Source organism: Geotrypetes seraphini, chromosome 1 (genome assembly GCF_902459505.1).
Source record: "Geotrypetes seraphini chromosome 1, aGeoSer1.1, whole genome shotgun sequence".
NCBI classification, from domain to species: Eukaryota; Metazoa; Chordata; class Amphibia; order Gymnophiona; family Dermophiidae; genus Geotrypetes; species Geotrypetes seraphini.
The window spans coordinates 487145864-487164379 of NC_047084.1; the positions used below are offsets into that span (position 1 = coordinate 487145864).

The 18516-nt window shown below is 44.2% G+C and overlaps 1 protein-coding gene across 2 annotated transcripts in view; it reads left to right on the forward strand.

The window, feature by feature from the left end:
* The window catches only part of ECPAS (Ecm29 proteasome adaptor and scaffold), a 336957-nt gene that overhangs the window by 142913 nt on the left and 175528 nt on the right, over positions 1 to 18516 (forward strand). For both annotated transcript variants that reach the window (XM_033926317.1, XM_033926309.1), the window contains exons 19-21: positions 367 to 458; positions 11545 to 11679; positions 12192 to 12357. In XM_033926317.1, the coding sequence (XP_033782208.1) occupies positions 367 to 458; positions 11545 to 11679; positions 12192 to 12357 (393 nt within the window). The remainder of the gene's footprint in view (positions 1 to 366; positions 459 to 11544; positions 11680 to 12191; positions 12358 to 18516) is intronic.

Here is an 18516-nt window from a genome sequence, read left to right on the forward strand (position 1 = left end):
GGGTGGTTCAGAAGAAAGCCAACAAGTTAAAATGCATTTCTTGTTGTGTTTTCTTTTTAAGTGTCTCATTTTTCCTTCTCTTAGTTCTATAATCCCATCTCTGCTCTTCCTTATTCCTTATTTCATAACGTACCTTTCAAATATTTGTATGTTGCACTTTTTAAAGCCACTTTATAAAAGTTGTGCTTAATTAGAGTTAAGTTTGAATTGGAGGACAAACATCTATTTTTTGGTGAAATAGGGATAGTTTTTTAAAAAAAAAGCTTTTAAAATTAGTGTGTGCTGTTTGCTTACAGTTCTAAGATTCTTTTCTCCTGGTAGCTGCACATATGGTTTACTGTGGTATATCTCCCTCTCTCTCTATAGGTGTGTCAGTGATGTACTGCCTTCTTGAAGCAATTTCAGTTTATCCTCAGAAACTAGCTGTTAAATTTATAGATAAAACAGACTGGATTAAGGTATGTGGCTTCTCTTGTGTTGTAAAATAATAGATTTCTTACAAGTTATAGTAGGCTGTGGGGCTCATTTTCAAAAAAGATAGGCATCTAAAAGACAGCATAAACCAGCACTTGAACGTTTTACTAGTCAAAATGTCCAAGTGGGCATTCTCAAAACAGACTTTTTAGACGTCTTTCTGGTTGTTTTGTCTCCAATGCATCCAAATCTTAAGGGAGTGTGTTAGAGGTATGTTTTGGAGGCTTAATACTTGGACACTCCTCAGGCATTATCAAACCTTTAACAAAAGGTCCTGGGCTTATTTAAAAAAAAAATTTTTTTTTTTAAAGATGTTTGGAACTAGACCTGTTTTAAAAGTGTCTAAATGCTAAAAAGGTGCCCAAACTGACCAGATGACCACTGGAGGAATTAAGGCCTGACCCCCCCCCCCCCTTACTCCCCCAGTGGTCACTGATACCCTCCCACCACCCAAACATGTGAAAAAAATCCCAGTACATTCTAGCCTGTATTATGAGGGGTTGCTGAAAAGTTCTCAGCTGAAGCAGCTTCAGATGTTGCCACAGACATTTGAACCCAGAAAGCAGAGAGGCACTCTTAAAAGTTACTGCATTGAATTTCACATTAAAAGTTCCAAATACAGATGTCACTTTAACTTGCTTCTATTGTTTGTTGAGTCCTTCAAAACCTACTGTACCTACCTTAAGATGACATCTGCAGGCATAAAGGCTATTGTTGTGGTGTACAGGGTTGTGTATTAGGGATGGATTGTCATTTGAGTTGAATGTTGTCCACTGGTAATAGTGCATCCTCTTCTTAAAGAGTGCACATTATGGCCCAAATTTTATATGTTGCCTAAAAAACCTGTGCTGACTAGTATGGCTTGAAGTGCGAGTCTATAAAAGTTATGTGCACTGTATAGAATTATGGTAACAATTGCTAGGCATTCTAACATTTAGGTGTACTCTAAGCCAATGTTTTTTGGCTTAAATGCGCCTAGTTTGTGCACACAATGCTGCCTAAGTCAAAAATATGTGCCTAACTTGAAAACATGCTCACAATCTGCCCCTAACCATGCCCCACTTTTAGGTGCACACTTTGGAGAAAGCGCTTATTTTTTATAGAATCACATTTTCTAAGTTGTGTGTGTAACTTTTAATTAGTCCTAATTAATGTTAATTATACTATACTATAAAGGTCTTATATCCTGCAATTTTTCAACAAGGATTCAATGCAGCTAACAAAAGACTTTGTACAGCATTACAGTAGGAACAGTGAATGAGGTGAGAGAGATCAGTAGAGATAGATGTAATGGCTAGAGTTATAAGGAAAAGAGATGTGTCTTAAGTGTCTTTCGGAAGCTGAAGTATGAGGAGATTTGTCGTAGAGATGTAGGGAGTTTATTCCAAATGTGTGGAGCTTGGAATTCGAAAGTGGACTCAAACATCTTTTTTCGGTGGTCTTGTTGAAGGAAGGGAATCTTGAACCTTTGTGCTAATCTTGAGTTGAGGTGGTGAGCTCGTGAGAGATGCTTGTGGTGAGCCCGTGAGAGTTTTCACCGTATATGGTTTTGTGTGTCATGCAGGTCATCTTGAACTATATTCTTTTCTTTATTGGTAGCCAATGTAGTTCTTTTAGGAATGGAGTGGCTTTTTCCATTTTGCTGAGTATCAGTCTGGCTGCTGTATTCTGGAGTGTCTGTAGTTTTTTGAGCTCTTTTCCTGTGATACCAATGTAGAGAGTTACAGTAGTCCAGGTATGGCAGTAGTATTGCTTGACTGATCGTCCTGAAACTGTTTTGAGTTTGGACTGACCTGATTGTTCTCAGTTGTCTTAGTCACTGTGTTGATTTGATCTTTATAGGTTAAAGAAGAGCCTAGGATGTCACCCAGTACTTTGGAACAACTTTCTATTTTTAGCTTCTCTCCTGAAGTTAGTTCAATTTTTGTGCATGGTGCAGTTGAAATCACTGGTCTTGATCTTGGACTTGTTTAGTTTGAGGTAGTTCTTTTGTGTCCATCCATTTAGGTAGTCTGTTGTATTTTTTACGTATTGTATTGTGCTATCCAATGTATTTCTGGTGTTGCAAAGGAGAAAGATGTCATCTGCTTATGAAAGGATTAGGACTTGTGGAAGGGTTAAACTTTTTGCCTAGAATGCATATGGATATTGAATAGAGAGGAAGAGAGTAGAGATCCTTGTTGGACCCCACAGGTGGCCTTCCAGCTTTGTGATTTTTTTTATTTATTTATTTATTTATTTTTTGCTTCCTTCCTCTAATTGATGTAGTGCTCTTGACTTATGCTTTTGCTTTTCCTCCAAGGTCTTTCCATTCTCTGTACTTTTTTAATTTAATATTCTATATCACTTGATAGACCGATATAGTTCCTTTACAGATGGGTAATGTGCCTCACTGCTACCAGCAGGTGGAGACTGAGATCAAACTTTTATATCAGTATAGGATCCCCTCTTGCTACTCCAGTTTTCCTCAGTCTCCGGTAGCAGGTGGTAAGGCTTTTCAGCACTGTTGGGAACTTTTGTTTGTGGACTCCTGGTTCCCCTTTTTGTGCCGGATAGAGCTTGGGCGCGTTCTGTTTGGGAATCTGTCCGAACTCGGGGGTGTTAAACCCGGCCAGTCTTGTGCTGGGTCCCTCCCCCCACCTCCCGATATTTTTGTAGAGGGCCTCAGCAGGTGGCTTGGCCCCCTGGTTGGTCAGCCCTCCAGCTTTGAGAGCCGTGGAGTCTGTTCTGACTAAGTAAAAAGAAATAACAACAAAATCCTGAGGTGTGCCGGTCTGAAAGGCTCATTTCCCTTTAAAACTGCCTTTTTTTCTGTGTTTTTCTCAAGTAACCGGCATTTTCTTTACAGCTAGGGTGGTTTTTAGCACAATGAGCTCTTTTAAAGGGAAAAAGTGCTCCAGGCACGAGGTACTCGTGGCCGGCCTGTGCAAGCATTGTGCAGACCGGAGTGGTGGGGAAGCCTTGTCGGCAGTGGATGCCAGCGGCCAGGGCACCCTGCCGCATGTGCCTCGCAGTTTGGCTTCAGATTGTGGAGAAGCCCGGGCTTCCCCTGAAGCCCACGTGGGGGGGGGGGGTCCCCAGCTGCCAACGGTCAGGGAGAAAAGGATTCCCTTACCCCTGGTTCAGCTGGGGATTCCCTTTTCACGTCGGTTGGTTCCTCGGCCTCAGCGTCAGGAAAGTCCCAGGCTTTTCAGACATGACAGGCCGCAGGAGTTCCGTTTTTGGCGATTTAAGGTCCAATTTCGGCGGGAACCTCCTCATTCATTTCAGTTATCTCAGGTGATTTTCCCCCTGTTCTGGAAATACAGAGGCAAGGTGTGTCAGGGTCCCCTGCTGGGACAGGGAGTCCTTTGGGGCCGCCGGGGGTCTTTTCCCCTGAATTTATTTTAGCACTTTGTAAAGCTTATGTGCTGGTGGCAGGAGGTTCCGTGTCCACTCGGGGGGGGGGTTACCCTCGACTTCTTCCCTGGTGCAGCCCCATTCAGCGGCGGTTTTGCCCCCCTCTACTCTCTCATTCAAATGCCCGAGGGTCTCTTGGGATGAGGATTTTTTCCCCAGAGGAGCATGAGGTGATTGATGAGGACCTGGACCCTTGGGGAGAATTCCAGGATCCTCTTGGGGGGCCGGATTCCACTGGCGAGGGGTTCGAGCACCCCCCAGCCGGCGAAGATGCGTCTGTGGTGCACATTTTTCAGCGCGAAGAGCTCCATGAGTTAATCCTTCAGGTCTCCTCGGTTTTGTACTTTGAGCACCCTGTGTCGGAGCCCCTACGTACGGTAGACCCCTTGCTTAAGGGGATTTGCTCTGCTTCCCGCTCTTTTCCTATGCATCAGGATATTCGAAACATCATGCTCGCACAGTGGCAGGTGTCAGAAGCCCCTTTTTGCTTTGCGCGCTCCATGGCCCGCCTGTATCTCATTCTGGAAGGGGATAGGGATACTATGAAGTTGCCTGTAGTGAATGCTTGGTCTCGGCCATCTCTAAGTGGCTTACCGTGCCTGTTGAGGGCAGTGCAGCCTTGAAGGACCCGGAGGAGTGTAAGTTGGAATCCCTCCTTAAACAGAGTTTTTTTATGTGACAACTTTGTCGGTCCAGGGGGCTATGTGTGGCGGGCTGGTGGCTAGGGCATATTTTCGTTGGGCCCAACATGTACTTGATGATGAATCTGAGAATCGGGACTTGCTAAGGCAAGAAGTTGCCAAAATTGAATTGGGTGCTTCTTATCTCTCGGATGCCATGTATGACCTCTTGCGAACTTCTTTCAAGTCTCTGGCCTTAGGAGTGGCAGCACGCCGTACCTTGTGGCTTTGCACTTGGTCGGCAGATTCGACGTCCAAAGCTAGGTTAGCGAAGTTTCCTTTTAAAGGATCTTTCTTGTTTGGTGAGGTCCTGACAAGTTGGTTCAGACTCTCACAGATTCTAAAGTGCCTCGTTTGCCTGAGGATAGGCCCAGGCTGCTGGCTCAAGGCGGCGCTGCTTGTGGACATGGGCGTGATTTCCGCCGTTGTGGTTGAGGGGCTGCTTCTTTTCAGTCTCTGGGCTCAAAGAGGCAGGTTCTTCCAGCACATGCCGCCCTTTCGTGGGACCTGATGGGGTGCAGGTAGGGCCCAAGCCGAGTCCCCTGCCACCCGTCCTACACAATGACTCCTTGCCGGCACTTGTCTTGGTTCCGGTGGGCGCCCGGTTGAGAGACTTTTATCCACAGTGGGCAGACATGATGTCCGATCAGTGGGTTCCGGATGTGATCCGGGATGGCTATGCTCTGGAGTTCGTCCGGTTCTTGCCAGACCGTTTTCTCGCTTCTCTCATGCAGGTGGCGTGGAAGCAGCAGGCCTTTCACCAGACCCTTCAAAGATTGTTTTTTTTCCCCAATTCCTTATTATTTTCAAATCTTACAATAAGTGTAACAATAAATACAACATTTTTTTACTTCAATACCACACTTAATATTCTATTAATATCTATTTAAAAATTATTCCCCCCTCCCTCCTAAACAATCACAATGACTGACATATATAATTTCTATAATGACCCTCAATTCAATATATCTAAATTTATTATCCTATCAAACCTCCCCCCTCCCGGATGTGCATGTTTATAGGGGAAAACAATGATTAGACGTTACAATATTTTGCTAATGGCATCCAAATCTGAAATTTCTTAAAATTCCCTTTCTGAATGGCTAATGTTCTTTTGATTTTATACATATGACGCAATGAATTCCGCCAAAAAACTATAGTTAAGCCTCTTCCAATTCTTCTAATTGCTTATTTGTTGTATGGCGACTCCTGTCATCTAATATAATAAAATGCTAGGCCGCGCATGCGTACTCAAAAGTCGTGTTCCCTGATCCGTCGTGGAAGCACGAGTGCGCATGCGCGCTTTTTACATCACCACCTGCTCGCTTAGTACGTCTCAGCCTCCCTGCTCTACACAAGCCGAACCGCAGCCAGACGACGATCTCCGTTCCTCCTGCCGCCGCCGATCTCCGTTCCTCCTTTGCCACCCACCCCTTTCTCTTCCCGCGGGCCCGAATGGCGATTCCAGCAGCGTAAGCCGGACCGCAGCCAGACGACGATCTCCGTTCCTCCTGCCGCCGCCGATCTCCGTTCCTCCTTTGCCACCCACCCCTTTCTCTTCCCGCGGGCCCGAATGGCGATTCCAGCAGCGTAAGCCGGACCACAGCCAGACGACGATCACTGTTCCTCCTGCCGCCGCCGATCTCCGTTCCTACTTTGCCACCCACCCCTTTCTCTTTCCGCGGGCCCGAATGGCGATTCCAGCAGCATAAGCCGGACCGCAGCCAGACAACGATCTCCGTTCCTCCTGCCGCCGCCGATCTCCCCTCCTTTGCCACCCACCCCCTTCTCTTCCCGCGGGCCCGAATGGCGAGTCCAGCAGCGTGTGCATCAGTCTTCACACGCTGCTTCGGGCCCTTCTACTGCCCTGATTTGCTCTGCCGCATCTCTGATGATGTCATCAGGGACGTGCCAGAGTAAATCAGGGCAGTAGAAGGACCCGAAGCAGCGTGTGAAGACTGATGCACACGCTGCTGGACTCGCCACGTTTGTAGTTCGGACCGTGGGAAGGGAAAGGGGGGGTAGAGGAAACGCTAATGCTGCTGCACAGGGAACTGGTGGGGGGGAGGGAAATGGAGGGGGAGGGAATGCTGCTTTGGACAGACAGACAGAGAGAGGAAGGGAAACACAAAGAAAATAAGAAAGATACAGGGGCAGGTGCACAGGGAACTGGTGTGGGGGAAGGGAAATGGAGGGAGATGGAATGCTGCTTTGGACAGACAGACAGAGGGAGGAAGGGAGACAGAAAGAAAAGAAGAAAGACACAGGGGCAGGGAGCTACACAGAAAGACAGACAGGCAAAGGGGGCCAGGGACAGAGACAGACAGAAAGGACAACGGGAGCCGCGTCAGGAGGGGTGCGGGATGCGGCAGTGGGAACTTTTCCAATGGGTGTAACTGGGCGGCTGTCGGGAACCTCTAATCAGGGACAGAGCAAGGTAAGAGTATCATAGGGATAAGAAGGAGGAGGGGGGATAAAAAAGGAAGGGATGCCTACTGCTGGACAGGGGAAAAAGGAAAGAGATGCTGATGGACAGGGTGGTGAAGAAAAAGGAACAGAGGACAGAGGGACTAGGGGGAGGGACAGGGGGAGAAGGAAAGAGGTGCTGCTGGATAGGGGGGAGGTAAAACAAAGGGAGAAGGGCTGCTGCTGCATAAGGAGAGCAGTGAAGGGGTGGTGGTGGACACAGGGGAGGTAAAAGGAAGGGAAAATGGACAGGGGGAGCAGGCAAGGGGTGGTGATGGACAACCAAGGAAAAAAAGGCAGAAAGAAAGAAAGCGGCTAAGGAGAGAGAGAGAAAGAAATAAAGACAGACACACACATACACATATGTTTTAGCACCCGTTAATGTAAAGGGCTTAAAGACTAGTTATTAATAAAAGTCTGTTGTTCTTAGATGATATTTGACTTTTAGCTCTCATTGACATGCCAAATAACACAGTATCATAAGACAATGCCATTGGATTTTCCAATAAACAATTTATTTGGCCCCCATATTGAATTCCAAAAAGCCAAAATAATTGGACAATAGAACAATAAATGATCTAAAGTCCCTACTTTGAGATGATAAAGCCAACATTTATTTGACTTAGAGCTATCTAACTTTTGTAACCGAACAGGGGTCCATAATGCTCTATGTAACAGAAAAAACCAAGTTGGTCTCATAGATGCTGACATTGTACATCTCAACCTCCAAGTCCAGATTCGTGGCCATTGAGATGTAGAAATTTGGTGCTTAATGTCAATACTCCAAATATCCCTAAGACCAGTTTTTGGTTTCTTATTTATAAATCCAGCTAACAATTTATGCCATTGTGCATAAATTGTGCACTGGGCCTTGTGTCCCAGGAAGTCTACCTGAAAGCACAAGAATACCAAACTATATTGATTATTTAAATTTTTCCATTCAGGGAACCCCATCTTCACATGGTGGTTTCAGTTCCCCCGGTGGAGTGGGGCACAGGTTGGTACTCTATTTACTTTGTGGTGCCAAAGAAAGAAGGGACCTTTCGACCCATCCTGGATTTGAAGGGGTCAACAGGGCTCTTCACGTGCCTTCCTTCCACATGGAAACTCTGCGATCTGTGATTTTGGTGGTTCAGCTGGGGAAGTTTCTGACCTCTCTAGATCTGACTGAGGCCTACTTACACATTCCTATTCGGGCCTCCCATCATCGCTTCCTACGCTTTGCGATCTTGGGGCAACACTTTCAGTTCTGTGCACTTCCCTTTGGTCTGGCCCACGGCTCTGTGGATATTCACTAAGGTGATGGTGGTTGTCGCGGCAGCATTGCACAAAGAGGGCATTCATGTTCATCCTTATCTGGACAACTGGTTAATTCGAGCCAAGTCATTCCAGGAGAGCACTCGGGTCATGACTCAGGCGGTGGAGTTTCTGCTGTTGCTGGGATAGGTAGTCAACCTTGCAAAGAGCCGATTGTCTCCATTTCAGCGCCTGGAATATCTTGGGTTCCTGTTCGACACCTCCTTGGGGAAGGTCTTCCTTCTGGAGGCCTGAATAAGCAAATTGCAATCTCAAATTCGCCTGCTTATGGTGTCCCAGTGTCCTCGGGTGCAGGATTTCCTTCAAGTCTTGGGGTCGATGGCAGCCTTCCTCAATGTAGTGAGGTGGTCGCGGGATCACATTTGTCCTCTATAGTATGCTCTTCTTTGGAGGTGGTCGCCTCAGGGGCACAGTCTGGATCATCCTGTTCCGTTTCCGGGCTTAGCTCGGGGCAGTCTTCGCTGGTGGCTTCAGACCCCCCCATCTTGTACAAAGGGTGAATCTGGATCAGCCGCAGTGGATGGTGCTGCTCACGGATGCCAGTCTTCTTTGTTGGGGGGCTCAGTGTCTAGGTCACTCAGCTCAGGGCACCTGGTCTACGGAGGAGGCTTATTGGTCGATCAATGTTTTGGAGACCAGAACCATCTGTCTGGTATTGCTAGCCTTCCAGTCCTTTCTGATGGGCAAGTCAGTCAGGGTTCTGTCGGACAATGCCATGGCGGTGGCCTATGTAAGTCATCAGGGGGGGCACCAGGAGCACTTTGATGGTGTAGGAGGCGACTCTGCTCATGGTCTGGGCAGAGTCGCACCTTCAAAAGATCTTAGCATCCCACTTAGCTGGAGTGGAGATTGTTCAGGCGGACCTCTTAAGTTACATGCTAGATCTCGGAGAGTGGTGTCTAAGCCTCGTGGCCTTTCAGTTGATAGTGCAGTCTTGGGGTCAGCCCCTCATGAACCTGATGGCCACAAGTGTCAATGCAGAGACGGTCAGGCTGAGGGCCTGGATGCCCTGGTTCAACCTTGGCCAACGGAGGGGCTGTTGTATGTGTTCCCTCCGTGGCCATTAGTGGGCAGAGTTCTTCTCCGCATAATTCGCCATCCGGGCCTTGTGGTTCTGGTGGCTCTGGATTGGCCTCGATGACCATGTTACATGGATCTGGTGGCGGATCCTCTTCATCTGCCTCTCTTGGACAACCTTCTAACTCAGGGTCCCATTCCAATGTTTGATCCGGGTCCCATTTTGTCTTACGGTTTGGCTCTTGAAAGGGGTTGTCTAGGTAAGAAGGGGTATTCAGATAAAGTGATCTCAACTCTATTGGGGTTCTGGAGGCTTTCCACCTCTCGGGCTTATGTGAGGGTTTGGCATCTATTTGAGGAGTGGTGTGATGCGCGTGGGGTGGTCTCTTTTTACACTTCCCTGCCTAACATCTTTGAGGTTTTGCAGGATGGCTTGGATAGGGAACTGGCTTGGTCTTCTCTACAGGTTCAGCTTGTGGCCTTGTCAGCCTTTCGTGGGTTGTTGAAAGGTCAGCGTTTGACTGCCATTCCTGCTGTGATTCGCTTCTTATGGGCGGCCAAGTTGCTCAGGCCTCCTGTGCGGCCCTCTATTCCATCTTGGGATCTCAATCTGGTTCTGTCTGTTCTGGTGCACCCTCCTTTTGAACCGTTGGGTGACTGCTCTTTGATGGACTTTACTCTTAAAGCAGTCTTCTTGGTGCCTATTACTTCAGCTAGACGTGTTTCTGAGCTTCAGGTTTTCTCTTGTAGGGCTCCCTTCTTGGAGTTTTCTAGGGAGCGGGTTGTCTTGAGGCCTGTTCCTTCCTTTCTGCCAAAGGTAGTTTTTCCTTTTCATGTCAAGTCAATCTGTGGTCCTCCCGGTGTTGGGTTGTTGGGAGGGCTCTTCTGAGCAGAGACAGCTGCGCCAGTTGGATATCAGTCTGGTCCTTCGCTCTTATGTGCAGAGGCTCTAGGAAATTAGATCATCTCTTTGTCCTTCTAGCAGGTCCTTGTAAGGGGGATGGCACTACTATTGCGCGCTGGATCAAGGAGACTATTGCGCGCTGGATCAAGAAGAAGAAGCCTGTTCCAGACTTTCTCAAGGCTCATTCCACAGGGTCAGGCAGCTTCTTGGGCTGAGTCTTCTCTAATGCCTCCAGTGGATACTTTCAAGGCTGCAGTTTGGTCTTCTCTGCATTCCTTTGTCAGACACTACCGTGTGGATGTTCATGCGCTTCGGGATACGGTATTCGGTGAACGTGTTCTGGTGTCGGCCCTTCTGGGGTCCCACCCTTGATGGATACTGCTTTGGTACGTCCCATCCGTAAAAGAACTATACCGGTCTATCAAGCGATACAGAAGGAGAAATTAGGTTCTTACCTGCTAATTTTCTTTCTGTTAGCTTGTAGACTAGTATAGTTCCCCACCCTATCTGTCTTTGATCGGTGTTTGCGGGTTTTTGCTCGCATGTAGATTTTGAATTTTTTCTGCGGGTTCTAGTATTTTTCTAGGTCCGGGGAGAATTATGAACAGTGGCGATGGCTCAGCTGGTGAGCTGTGGGGATGTTTTCTCTCCAGGATTCAGTTCTACACATGTTCCAACAGTTGTTTCAATATGTTTGTTGTTTTCTTACACTCCTGTTTGGAGTGTCATTTACTGTTTTTCAGTTAAGAAATTTCCTAGATTCTGTTTGGCTATTCGGCAAACTGGAGTAGCAAGAGGGGATCCTATACTAATATACAAGTTTGATCTCAATCTCCACCTGCTGGTAGCAATGAGACATATTACCCATCCGTAAAGGAACTATACCTGTCTACAAGCTAACAGAAAGCAAATTATAAGGTAAGAACCTAATTTCTCCTTAGCAGTGAATTTGTGTACCAGGGATTGTTTCTTAGCTTTAGTTGGAGTGTTTTGAGAGGGGCGATGTCTTCTAGGATGGATATGGTGAGATTTTGCCAAGAGTCGATGGTTGCGTCAATATCTGCATCCACTGGATGTAGTTGAGTTGTGACCCTATTCAAGAACTTCTAAAATAATCACTGTAATATGTTTGTTTATATTTAAGCAGGGTGGGGCAGGAGAGGTTATGAAACAGGATTATACTTTCACTAAAAAAAATAAAAATTTAGTAGAATTTACACAAAATCTTTAAAATCCTGTCTGAGCCAAGTATCTTATACTGATGTGTATTGTATGTAATATTTTCAGGGGTTGTTGAACTCCAGCAAAGAAGAAATGCGTGAACTGGCAGCACAGCTTTATGCCGTAGTGGTATCAACAATGTCTGGTGATGAAATGAAATCAGCCATCCAGAGCCTTCTCAAAATCACTAAAGACAATCATGTAATTTTGGAGATATTTTGTTAATTCTTTATCTTACTATTTCACCTGAATCCTATGCAGAGATGATATTGTCAGTATAGTTTATACACTCTTCAAAACCTTTTATTATTATGAATTAAACCTTTTGGAGACTTCTTTTTGGTTATGTTTAGCTGCTAAATTGATATCTGTGTTCATGATATCAAAAGTCCGACAAAGGCCTTCAGGAAAATTGCAACACTTTATTTTTGATAGTAAATTTATTATATACTTATGCCATTTACAGTATATTTGTAAAATATTTTCATGCATTGTGTAAGTAGAGCCCAATTTTATTTTTTATGTTTTTTTGTTTTTTATAATCTTTATTCAATTTTTCATCTTTCAACAAGTGTAAAATTATTAAACAATTGACATCGAATGCATCACTTGAAATACTATCATTTATAATGTTAATACATAAAATTTAATCCCTCCCCTCCCATCCCTTCAATCTCATGTTCAATCAAATATTATGTTTGTCTTAATTACAGAATCCAGAGACACAACATGGATCCTTACTAGCTCTGGGATACATAGTTGGAAGGTACTTGGCGAAGAAGAAAAATACGACTGTGGTATTGCATGACTTAGAACAGCCTAACTCTGCTATGATGCCAGAACAGGAAAAACTTATACGAACCTCTACAGAAACCATTGGTAAGTTTCACTGTTTTTGGGTTCTTTGCATACCTAGTGATTGTGAACATAATTGACATTACATTCATAAAAATATGTAGTATGGGAGAGGAGATACTGAAAACAAATATTTCTTACTACAGGAAAAGGTCAATTAGCACAACGATAAAGGGAAATGTTTGCATAAGTTTTTATAGATGGTACCTTACCATCAAGATTGAAGATGTTTCCAAATGCCTTGGAGACAATGTGGATAAGAAGGGACCTTCTGGATATCTAGTGATCCTTTGTCAAAGTGGAAGAGTTTTGGCATCAGGCTGTCAAGGAGAATCCATATGTATGATGCCTAATATTTGACTGCTGAGGTTATTACCCTTTAAACTCGGTAAAAACAAAAAGATTCTGGTTAAATGGAGACTTATGGCAGCGTTAAGTGCTATTGCTGGTAGCTGAAAACAAGTGGATACACTGGTAATACATATCTGAAGAGATGGTTTGGACTTCATTAGTAGGATGGAGAAGTTAACAGATATTACACACAAAGATTCTGTAAAGGGGCTGAATATGGAGCCCGTTGATATGTTATTGGGGGGTGGAGTGCAAGGAAGAGGAGGAGGAGATAGAGGGTAGTGGAGCCTGAGTTAAAGGGAGGGAGTAAGTTTAGATAGTATGGGGAATTTTATTTGTTTGGGAGAACTCCTGGATTCATTCTTTGTTTTCATAGTACTTTTCATGAAAATTAAAATTTTAATAAAGATATGAAAAGTTAAAAAAAAAAAAAAAAGAAATGTATATACAGAGAGAGTATAAAGCCGATAAAAACCGCAAGGCCCATCTATCTGTCTTTTCTTTCTTGTTGTATACAGCGGATTATGTATAGTTTATTTCAAGTTTCAAGTTTATTTAATTTCTTTGATTACTTCGCATAGTCCAAATCCAATGCGATTTACATAAGTTCAAAAATTAAGTAAAATATTAAAAACCGACAAACATAACATTAACTACTAATACAGTAGACATGTAAGGAGGGATGCGGTTGACAGTAATTGACATAAATACAATTCTAAAAAAATAAAAGTAAAAATAAAATCATGGGAGGGTCAAGACAGAAGGTTGGGGAACAGGTACCTGCTTAATTCTATTAGATCGTCTTCCCTGAAGCTATTATAGGTTATAACAAATCTACTGGAAAGCTATACTCTCTCTTTCTTAAAGCTAACAATTCTCTCTCTAAGCCAGTGATGTCAAAGTCCCTCCTCGAGGGCCGCAATCCAGTCGGGTTTTCAGGATTTCCCCAAAGAATATGCATGAGATCTATTTGCATGCACTGCTTTCATTGTATGCTAATAGATCTCATGCATATTCATTGGGAAAATCTTGAAAACCCGACTGGATTGCAGCCCTCAAGGAGGGACTTTGACACCCATGCTCTAAGCAAATGCCATGGTTTATGAAATAACACTTTTGTTGCTGCCACTTCCATTGGGAGACTCTTTAATGTGTTCATCAACCATACTGCAAGAAAATATTTCCTTATAAACTCACATTCTGTCCTCTTTCAGCCTTATTCAGTTCTCATGTTTTTTGTATGTTTATGATCTGTCTGTTTCACTTTACTCCTTTGGGCTTCCAGCTCAGTCAGAGGCCAGCTTTTTTGGACTATGGCACCATGAACTGTTAGCGGCTACACAGTTTTATAAAAATACAAATGTCCATTTCTATTCAGCAAACTACCAGCATGGTCTATATATAATATCATAGATATATAACAAATTATAAAAAATAAAGTAACTCTTTTGAAAATTACCTTTTCTTTTTTTTTTTTTAATTCTTTATTCATTTTTAAACTTTCATCAAGTGTACAAAAATTCATAATAAACACAATTAATTTGAGCACTTGAACATCTTATCATTATAACTTATAAGTACAAATGTAACCCTCCCCCCACCTTCCCTCAAAGCCCCTTAATCATTATAAGATCATATACTTGAAACCCTCCCCCCCACCCCTTACTAAATGGTGTATAATTAATAGAAAAATGGCATTCAATCATGACAAAAAGATGTTAATGGCTCCCATATTTTAATAAAATTTTTATAATCTGTACCGCTAATGATCTTTCCATTCTATATATGTGACATACTGAGTTCCACCAAAAATTAAAATTAAGTTTACTATGATCTTTCCAATTATTAGTAATATGTTGGATGGCAACTCCAGTCATAATCATTAAAAGTTTATTATTACACAATGATATCTGACTCTTTTTTTCTCATAGACATTCCAAATATCACAGTATCATAAGATAACGCTACATGGTTTTCCAATAAACAATTTATTTGATCCCAGATTGAGTTCCAAAAGGCTAAAATATGGGGACAGTAAAACAAAAGATGATCCAAAATCCCTACATCTAGATTACAGTGCCAGCATCTATTAGACAAAGAACTATTTAATTTTAAAATTACCTTTTCTAAATATAGTCTTTCAGAAGTAGTTGGCTATTAAGAAATACCCTGAATTTTAGAAAAGTCCCCCTTTTTTCTAAAAACCTTTATAAGCAGGTTTTTTTTTTAAATTTTTTTTGAGGCAGTTTTGATAAGAAAATAGAAACATAGAAACATGACGGCAGATAAGGGCCATAGCCCATCAAGTCTGCCCACACTATTTACCCATCCTCTTAAGTCTACTGACCCCTGAAAGTATAATTGTGATTATACTGTCACTCTACTGACCCGCTCATTCAGTCCTAGTGACCCTATCCCTTGGCATGACCTCGCAGGGATCCCACATAGGTATCCCATTTGTTCTTGAAGTCTGGGATGCTGCGTGCCTCGACCACCTGCACTGGAAGCTTGTTCCAGTGCTCAATCACTCTCTCCGTGAAGAAGTACTTCCTGGCGTCTCCACGAAACTTCCTCCCCTGAGCTTGAGTGGATGTCCTCTTGTGGTCGAGGGTCCCTTGAGAAGAAAGATATCATCTTCCACCTCGACCCGTCCCGTGATGTACTTAAATGTCTCAATCATGTCTCCCCTCTCCCTACGCTCCTCGAGAGTGTAGAGCTGCAATTTGCTCAGTCTTTCCTCGTACGGGATACCCTTTAGCCCCGAGACCATCCTGGTGGCCATCCGCTGAACCGATTCAACTCTGAGCACATCCTTACGGTAATGTGGCCTCCAGAATTGCACACAGTATTCCAGATGCAGTCTCACCATGGCTCTGTACAATGGCATCATGACTTCAGGTTTCCTGTTGACGAAGCTTCTCTTGATACAACCTATCATTTGCCGTGCTTTAGATGAAGCCTTTTCCACTTGAGTGGCTGCTTTCATGTCAGCACTGATGATTACTCCTAAGTCTCGTGCTGCCGTAGTCCTGGCTAAAGTTTCTCCATTCAGGGTGTAAGTTCTGCAAGGATTTCCGTTTCCGAGATGCATGACCGTACATTTCTTGGCGTTGAAGCCCAGCTGCCAGATAAAGGACCGATTTTCTAAAGTACGCAGGTCTTGCTCCATAGCATCCTGAAGATTATAGCCGTTTACTATATTGCATAGTTTGGCGTCATCAGCGAATAAGGTTACCTTTCCTTGAAGCCCTTGAGTTAGATCCCCAATGAATATGTTGAAGAGGAGTGGGCCCAGGACCGAACCCTGTGGCACTCCGCTGGTCACCTCCGACATTTTAGAGAGGGTACGTTGACCACCACCCTCTGAAGTCTGCCACTAAGCCAATCTTTAACCCATGCAGTTAGAGTCTCTCCTAATCCCATCGATCTCATCTTATTCAGCAGCCTGCGGTGTGGGACGCTGTCAAACGCTTTGCTGAAGTCCAGGTACACGACGTCCAAGGACTCTCCTGAGTCCAGTCTTCTTGTTACCCAGTCAAAGAAGCTGATTAGATTGGACTGACATGACCTACCCTTGGTGAATCCATGTTGGCTGGGATCCCGGAGATTTCCCTCATTCAGGATCGTATCTAATTTATACTTAATTAGTGTTTCCATGAGTTTACACACTATTGAGGTGAGGCTTACCGGTCTATAGTTCGCAGCCTCAGCCCTGCAACCCTTTTTATGTAGAGGAACGACGTTGGCTGTTTTCCAGTCCAACGGAACTTTCCCTGTACTTAGTGAGAGATTGACGAGCACTGCCAACGGTTCCGCCAGGACATCTCTCAATTCTCTGAGCACTCTTGGGTGTAAATTGTCCGGTCCCATGGCCTTGTTTACCTTTAGCTTTGCCAGTTCGTTGTAGACGTCCCCAGGTGTGAACTCAAAATTCTGAAATGGGTCATCCACGTCTTGTTTTATCATCAACTGTGGACCGTGTCCCGGTGCTTCGCAGGTGAAGACTGAGCAGAAATATTCATTTAGTAGTTCTGCTTTTTCTGAATCTGCCACCGCATAGTTTCCTTGCACTAATGATTGCACTAACGCTCTTATTTTGCCATATTTATTTCCTGACCCTCCCCAACCCCCTCCCCCCATACCCTTACCTAGCTGACTTATTGTAGTGATTGTCCTTGAGAAAAGGAAAGAAGAGACCAAGCCTCGGGCTGCTATACAGGAAACAAGAAGAGGCATTGGAGATGTTGCCGCCAACTGATGGATACAAGTCTTTTATTGAAAGTGCAATAACTGAAATATGTAAAAACAACCAAAGTCCCGACTAGGATCCAAGTTTCGGCAACTGCATCGCCTTCCTCAGGGGATAATATCAAGCATGTCGGAATCTCTATTTCGCAAATGAAGCGCCAAAAGGGAAATAGAGACGCTGACACACTTGATATTGTCCCCTGAGGAAGGCGACACAGTCGCCAAAACTTGGATCCTAGTTGGGACTTTGGCTGTTTTTACATACTTCAGTTATTGCACTTTCAATAAAAGACTTGTATCCATCTTCGTAAATGACCTGGAAGAAGAAACAACCAGTGTTATTGTCAAGTTTGCAGATGACACAAAGCTATGCCGGACAATCAGGTCACAAAAAGACAGCGAGGAACTTCAGAGAGATCTGAAGCAACTTGAGAGATGGGCAGAAAATTGGCAGATGAGTTTTAATGTGGAAAAATGCAAAGTGATGCACCTGGGCAGAAAAAACAAGGAGCATGAGTATAAACTGTTAGGTATAACATTGGGGAAAAGCGAACAAGAAAAAGACTTAGGGGTATTGAAAGACAGGACCCTAAAGCCGTCGGCTCAATGCGCAGCGGCGGCAAAGAAAGCTAACAGGATGTTAGGCATGATAAAGAAGGGAATCACGAGTAGATCAAGGGAGGTCATAATGCCGCTTTATAGAGCAATGGTCAGACCACACTTGGAATACTGTGTCCAACACTGGTCTCCATACCTGAAGAAGGATATAACACTGCTGGAGAAGGTGCAGAGGCGAGCGACGAAGCTAGTAGAAGGTATGGAGAACTTGAGCTACAAGGATCGCCTTAGAAAACTGGGATTATTCACCCTTGAGAAGAGAAGACTGAGAGGGGATCTGATAGAGACTTTTAAATTGCTAAAAGGAATTGACAAAATGGAGCAAGCTCACTCACCAGCAGGGAGAAAGGAAGGAGAGCAAGAAATAGCCTTATTCACATTGGCGAATGTGACCCAGACTCGGACCAGAGGTCATGGCCTGAAGCTGAGAGGGGACACGGCCAGGACAAATGTCAGAAAGTTCTGCTTCACACAGCGAGTGGTGAACGCCTGGAACTCTCTCCCGAAAGAGATGGTGGAGGAAACTACCATTCTAGGATTTAAGGGAAAATTGGACGCACATCTTCTTGCAGAACACATTGAGGGATACGAGTGACTAATGTATGCGTCAGGGTACGCCTGGCTGAGCCTCCGCGTGTGTGGATCACCGGACCTAATGGACCCCAGGTCTGATCCGGTGCAGGCATTTCTTATGTTCTTATGTGACATCTCCAGTGCTGTCTCTTGTTTCCAGTAATTGTCCTTGGCCATGAACCACAGACAGAATATCCTTACAAAACCTTGCATGTATGCATTCTAAGTCTAGCCAGTAGCTGCCACTATTGTTCACAACATACACTATTCAAATATTAGGCTTACAATAACCCTTAGTATTATCAGAGTCTCTAACCAGCAACTAATACAGGCAAGCAAAGAAGGCTTCTAGTTAGTAAAATCAGCAAAATCAGTCAAGTGGATTACATACAA